The following is a 7,058-nucleotide window of genomic DNA, read 5'->3' as shown; positions in this document are numbered from 1 at the left end:
AGCTTGCGCAAGGGAACCACGCCTGTAAAGCCTGTTATGCACCAGCATAAGGTCCTGAATCCAACTACTGAGAAGGAAAGGTGTGTGTAGGAAAGGCATACATTTCTTAAGTCTGAATCTACACTTGCTCCCTGACCATGAAATTAAGCTTGCTGCACCGCCTACTGGATGTAATATGAATTACAAGATAATTAATTCTGATTTCAAGTAATAAGTATTAAGAAATAAGTCCATTGAATTTCACTCACTTATATAAATCAATAAACTTTATTCATTAACACAGTATAAACAACCAACAACAGCAAAAAACAGAACTTCACATGGAGTAAATGGATGGTAGTACCGGTAAATCCCAAAGTTTGTAGGCCTACAGGAGTACAGCTGTTTGAGACAGAAGCACAGACATAAAAGTGGTTTGACTTGTATGGGTACAGATACACAAACCTGCTATCTCTTTGCATGGTCTCAAGCCATTCAGTCAGTTAGCAAATGGACAGAAAAGAAGGGCAAATACAGTCATGCTGAGCGACATTTAGCTACTGTATGAAACATTTGTGTTATTACATAAAAACCAGGTTAATCAACTCTTTAGAAAGGTTTTTATTTCATATAAATGATCTGAAGTGTACAAAAAAGTATATTACACATTTCTCGATGCATGATTCTGAGTCAGACCCATTAGTCTGCCTAAACTTCCCCTCGAAAGTACTACAAACTACCTGTACTTTTTACTTTTTCACTGGATTACAAGCTACATATGTATGGGACTGTATTGTACTGTACTGTACTGTACCAGTATCACATGGCATCAGAAGACTATGGGAAAGGAAAACTTGTCAGTAGCATTTATCTTTTAGTAGGGAAGCAGTCAGTGGACCTACTAAAATGTCCCAGGCTTTCCACCTTACATTTAAACCACGCTGAACAGCACTACACTGTTGAAACACAATTCTCCTTCATAAAGAGCTTTTCCAGGTCAGGTCACATGGTCAGAAAACCCCCTGGCCCTAACTATAATATATGACAAGGACAAGGAGATTTTCCCGACCACATAACCTGACCAGGAAAAAACTCCTGGCCCTAAGAATGACTGTAGGATTATACACGGGATGGTAATAACCTGTCTATTAATGCAGAGTGTAGCTACACATCATACAGCAGAGTGTAGCTACACATCATACAGCAGAGTGTAGCTACACATCATACAGCAGCTGCATAACAACATACATCTATGTTTATAATAGTTGTTGATAGATAAGTTAAGGCTCTTTAAGGACCTGAGGATTTCGAAGATATGATGAGGCACACACAAGGCAAAGAATAGAATAGCTTTAGAGTATACACACGGCTAATGTAACTGAGAGGATGAGTAGGATGATGAGCGGATGAGACAGACAGCCAGCGCAATTAAATGGCCAAGGCAGAGAAACCTATGGAAGATGGGACTCCAAACCAGCAAGGGACAATAAAGTCCCTCTCATCCTTTAACATAGTTTGTCACATTTCTATCAAGTCTCATTTTTCATCAGGCTTCAGTGCAATGTTTTATGGAGTAATAAAAAAATAGTTATAAAGCAATATACTCAACATATCTGTCTAGATGGTGGTAAAAATTCATACATTTCTAAGACTGAACTATGGTCTTTGTTTGACATGAAACCACAGTAACAGGTTGTTTTCTTTGACCAAAAAATGCTATTCACTTCAGACGACAAAAGTGCTCTTTCCAACAAACTGAAAACTTATCAAATTCTAAAACTGTCAGATCTGTATGTAGGTACGCACCATGCACTGAACTCACCTCAACCTTGCCTTTTATAAAAAGCCCAGACCAATTATGAATTGGTTTCAAAAGAAATCTATAAAAGCTAGACATGTCATACAAAAGATGCATATAAGACATTTTTCTTTTTTTTAATGAAAGCTGCTTTGGTAACAACAGAGTCAAGACATCGGTCGATTTCCTGTTCTCGCCGGTGGACGGGGTGCTGAAGCGAGGCCCTTTCTCTCCCTCTCATCTCAGTGACTTTGTTTTCCAATGTTGCTCATCCTCCTGCCTCTAAAATCTAAATGAATGGATCTAGTTACACCAGACTGGGTGGTTGGTGTTCCTGTTCCGTTGTCAAGTTGCCTCCACATCAGATGCAATGTTCGCTGGTAGCGGTTTGTCATAACGATGTCCGCGCTGTGAAAGACAGTGCTATTGTACTGAGGGCTGATAAAGTAGAGACCTTGGTCGCCGAGCCAATTGCATTGGGACCTGAAAAACATGAAAAGGAATGGGCTTTGATAGTCTGTCTGTTTATACAGAAAATGACAAGCAGCCTGGTTGGCAATTCATTGTTGAAGGCTTTTGTGCTATTAAATGCTTTGATGATCAAACCTTGGGCATATTTACACGCAATTCTGAATACCTAAATCCGGGATTAAATCCTGGCACTATTAATTTTTATAGATAATCCTTACTCTATCTGTTCCTTTTGAAGACATGACTAGGGCCAGAAAAACTCCAGTCCGTAGTCAAGACAATAAAGCAGTACTGGCAATAGCTATGGCAACGCCATTGAGATGAATGAAGTATGAGGAAGCAGTCCACTAGAGACTGACCTGGTATTCTGGGGATTGTGATCTGTCTGCTACTGCTCCCCTCTCCTCCCTCCCCAAATGGTTTGATCTGGATGAAGTACTCCTCATCCATCGGCAGGGAGAGCTCCACCGACGTTGTGTTGGTTTCCATGACACTAGGACGGCTATGTCGGTTACGCTTGTAGAGCACCTAGGGATGGACCACACAGGTAGAAGGTCACCCGGGAGAAACCATGACAACGGTCACTATTTCTAACTAAATCCATGCAGTCAGTGCTTCCTTACTTTGTAGCCAGTGACCTCTGACTCGTTCTCCAGGGCTTTGACCTGCTCCCAGTTCAGGATTATCTTGGAATTCAATGTGTTCCACATGACTTTCGCCGGGGGCTGGCTGGGCGCTGAGGGACACAAATACATGAGGATGAAGATCACATGATCTCCAATAAGTCAATGGAAATAACCGCTCGCACCAAAAGCAGGGTAGATGCTTACGTGGTTTCTTGGTGGTGACATTGACAGTAACACTAGGAAGCCCAGCCCCGGCCGTGTTGTACGCTCTCACTGTGACGTAGTAGGTGTTGCTTCCTCTCACCCCTCGGATAATGGCTGACGTCTGGTTGCCTACCGTTCTCTGCACACTGGCTGCCTCCTCCTTCTCTCTCTTCTCCCAGTACCTCAACTGAGACCATATAGAAAGAGGATAACCAGGGACATTAATGCAGACACTAATTTGTGAGAACATTGTAAAAACCTGTTTTTGGTAGACGCTGTCCACGAACTGTAAACTGGAACTGCAGTGAATTGGTATAAAAACAGCATTTCATTGTATGGTGTCACCTCATATATTCTCGTCTTTCCATGGATAAGGTGCCTTGGTTCTGGTTACTTAGCTCTCGAAGTGAGGGAGTGTTTAAATGGCGTGGTCAAAGAGAAATCACAATGTGTAAAATGTCCCAGCTGTCAAGTTGAATGATAACAGATTTTCTTTGTCACCCGAGTGTCCAGGCTGAAATAGCTGGCACGGTTGACAGCACAAATATAATTTGTCTTCCCTCACAGGAACCGTTTGCTCAGGCCCCTCTTCCCTGTTTACTTTAAATGGTCAACAATTCATAATTCCAGTACTTTATGCATCCCATGGATGAAAATATATATTTTTTCCAATACTGAATGTCAATAGTGAGCTGACTAAGGATTGGAATCAACCAACTGAGCTCAAAGCCACAATTTTAGCCTACAGTACAGTGTGGATTATAGGCTAAATATTCTGTCCCCTGGTGCATTGCATCACTAGACTGTTAGACTAATCAGTGTAGTTAGTAACAGCACTTAGCACAGCAACAAGAGAAACACAACTCAACAGACAGGGGACCTGGCTGGACCATTACACATAACAACCTATTACATCTGAGATGCCCAATGTGCATGAGCTAGCAACACTCATCAATAATAGAATAGAACAAGATCGTACAGCATTAGTTGCTACACACATGCACACACACATGCACATGCTCACGACTACACACACAGACACACACATGCCTTTACTCATGCAAGTAAACACTTTGACACACAAATAGGTAGAGGGAAACAGGAAAAAAACTTGACTAACCTCATAGCCTAGGACTCTTCTCTTGCTGGTGTTCCAAGGCAGGGCTTTCCATGAAACCTCAATCTCAGACGCAGACAGACTCTTGGCTCGGATCCTGGTGGGCGCTCTGCCAGGCTCTGGGTGAAATGTAAAAATAATTTGAATGAGTTTAAAAGTAATGGCAGGCTTTGATGACTCTTAAAGTGGGTCCATCTCTTTCATCAGAAGTACAGAGAGAACCAGAACCAGCAGTAGTGGGAACCAACCATCTGCAGATAGGAGAGCATGGGCAGCAAGATCACTGTATTGACCGGGAATAAACTATCCAGAGACATCTCTCCATTGGCTTTTTAACGCTATGTGTGAACTGAGGCCCGGGAAGCACTGCCACTCCTCTGACATGACTTAATTTTTTACCAACCTTCCTCTGCAGAGTAGATGGTGATGACGGGTCCGAAAGGGCCTTCCCCTTCGTTGTTGTACACTCCAACCTTCACTTGGAAGGGGGAGAAGGGCTGGATGCTCTCGTTCTTGAAGACATATTTGGAGGCTTCCGATGAGGGCACTGCGGCCTGCATCCAGCCTGTGGCGCCGTACGGTCTGAAGGCCACCACATAGCCAAACCCTCCCCCGTTCTGCAGCTCCTCAGGAACAGGCTAGAAGAAAACATACAAATTCACGCACACACATACACACACACATTGAAACTGGTGCACAAGTAGTGAACACCCACGTCCATCAATAATAAAGCGCCCTCAGCATGATACCGCCACCTAGCTATTGTTAAGACTGAAAGCACATCATATTTCATATATTTATGGGGACTGACTTTTATTGTGCAAGTCAACACTCCCCAAAGATGCATGGTTATATAAAGGGCATTCTATTTTATAATAGTTGGGAACAGTGGATGCTTCTCAGAGGAGGAAGGGGAGGACCATCCTCCTCAGTGAATTTCATAAAAATGTAAATAGTGAAACATTAAAAAAGTTATCCGATTTAAATAAAACTATACTAAATATATTCATATGTCACCAAATAAATGATTTAAACACTCTGTTTGGCAATGAAGGTCTACAGTAGGCTCAGCAGCACTCTGTAGGTTAGCACCATGGTGTAGCCGGAGAACAGCTAGTTTCCGTCCTCCTCTGGGTACATTGACTTCAATACAATACCTAGGAGGCTTGTGGTTCTCACCCCCCTTCCATAGACTTACACAGTAATTATGACAACTTCCAGACGACGTCCGCCAACCTATCAGAGCTCTTGCAGCATGAACTGACATGTTGTCCACCCAATCAAAGGATCAGAGTAATGAATCTAGTACTGAAAGCTACAGCTAGCTAGCACTGCATAAAATGTGGTGAGTAGTTGACTCAAAGAGAGAGAAAGACAGTAATTGAACAGTTTTGAACAAATTAATTTCTTCAAAAATAAAGGAGAAGCAAGCGAGAGAGAGAGAGAGCTATATTTTGTTGTATTTTTTTTCACTTTCACTTACTTAGCTAGAGAATGCAGCTAGCTAGTTTAGTCTAGTCAAACACCCGGCTCAAACAGAGAGGGCAGCTATGCTAGCTAGCTGGCTATGGCTATCCAACACTGGAACTCTTTCAAGTCAAGGTAAGCTTTTGGATGTATAAATTTATTGTCACTGGGGCCCACCGGTGTAACTGCTAAACTGCTTGCTGCTGACTGTACACTGTATTGCATGTTCTAGTTAGTTCGAGTAGCTATGCTGACTATGATGTTTATATTTTGACAATGATGTAGGCGTGTATAGCAGTTAGCGGTTATGATATGAAGGTTTGGCTAGGAAAGGTTTTTTCGCCTGGTCACAGAATGCTGATGTGTTGTACACTGAAGTCCACAAGCGAAGGGAAAAGCTGAGAGGAAGAGAGCACGTAGATACGAGAAGGAATACTATGATCAAAGGGATCATTCATGCTGTTTGTATGTGGCTGCTATGAAAGTGAACTGTGTTTGAGTGTGATTAGGGGTGTATTCACTCCACCGATTCTGTTGAAAACTATTTCTTAAACAGAAGCAATTGGAATGAATCAGGGATAAACAGACCTGAATTTGTCCAATAGAAACTCTTGTTTGCAACTGTTGGACTAATGATTACACCCTATATCAGCTAGATGCAGGCAAGAGATTTGATTTCTCAAATTTTCTCTTGACCTACATTGCAGACTTTCATTCATAGGCTAGGTTGTAAGCTAGCAACCGCATGATGGGGTATAGGGAAAATGTTGGTATCATGTAGTAGCCTAAACCTATCGATGTTACATTGAGTTGGGTGAATGGAATATGAATGACAGTCATCCAATATACTGTAATAGAAATAAGAAAATGAATCGTCCTCCCTCATCTTAAATGGCACCGACCGCCACTGCTTTGGAAAAGTAGTATGTAGACAGACAGCTTACATTTTCAAATCATTGTGTAGCTACACATTGAAATAATTTAGTCCATTGTACTTCTAGTCTGAAGTAACTCCAATCAAGGCTGTATTGAAACGTTGTTAAGGCAAAGTTAGACTGTAATTGAACTCATTAACATTCACTAGTCAATTTGCAAAACTTTCACAGCAGTGGATGATTTTCAAGCAGGGCTAATCACCTATTTTCTCAATCGCGTACAAGCAATTTTTGAATCTGTGTTGAAACGTATCTATAGCAGAACAGCAATGATCAAATGCTCAAATACATTTACAGAACTTCCGATCATTTTCTTGCCTTAGTACCTGACTTGCATATCTTAGCCCACCTTTTGCAAAACATTAAATATAATTGTAATCAGTGAATACACAATCAGTAAATCCTACTGCACAACATTCCAAATCACCCCATCAGTGTTATACCATGTACATTACAATATA

The 7,058-nt window shown here is 41.6% G+C and overlaps 1 protein-coding gene across 3 annotated transcripts in view; it reads right to left on the bottom strand.

Annotated features, from left to right (window-relative positions):
- Positions 1 to 248: 248 nt before the first annotated feature.
- Positions 249 to 7,058, bottom strand: part of cntn4 (contactin 4) — a 169,907-nt gene continuing 163,097 nt past the window's right edge. For all 3 annotated transcript variants that reach the window (XM_029694672.1, XM_029694674.1, XM_029694673.1), the window contains 6 exons: positions 4,599 to 4,833; positions 4,199 to 4,314; positions 3,079 to 3,265; positions 2,872 to 2,984; positions 2,608 to 2,776; positions 249 to 2,260 (listed from right to left, as the gene is read on the bottom strand). In XM_029694672.1, the coding sequence (XP_029550532.1) occupies positions 2,169 to 2,260; positions 2,608 to 2,776; positions 2,872 to 2,984; positions 3,079 to 3,265; positions 4,199 to 4,314; positions 4,599 to 4,833 (912 nt within the window). In that variant the 3' untranslated portion in view covers positions 249 to 2,168. The remainder of the gene's footprint in view (positions 2,261 to 2,607; positions 2,777 to 2,871; positions 2,985 to 3,078; positions 3,266 to 4,198; positions 4,315 to 4,598; positions 4,834 to 7,058) is intronic.

This window comes from Salmo trutta, chromosome 16 (genome assembly GCF_901001165.1).
Source record: "Salmo trutta chromosome 16, fSalTru1.1, whole genome shotgun sequence".
NCBI classification, from domain to species: Eukaryota; Metazoa; Chordata; class Actinopteri; order Salmoniformes; family Salmonidae; genus Salmo; species Salmo trutta.
The sequence above is the reverse complement of the archived record's forward strand: the minus strand, read 5'-3'. Positions and strand labels throughout refer to the sequence as shown.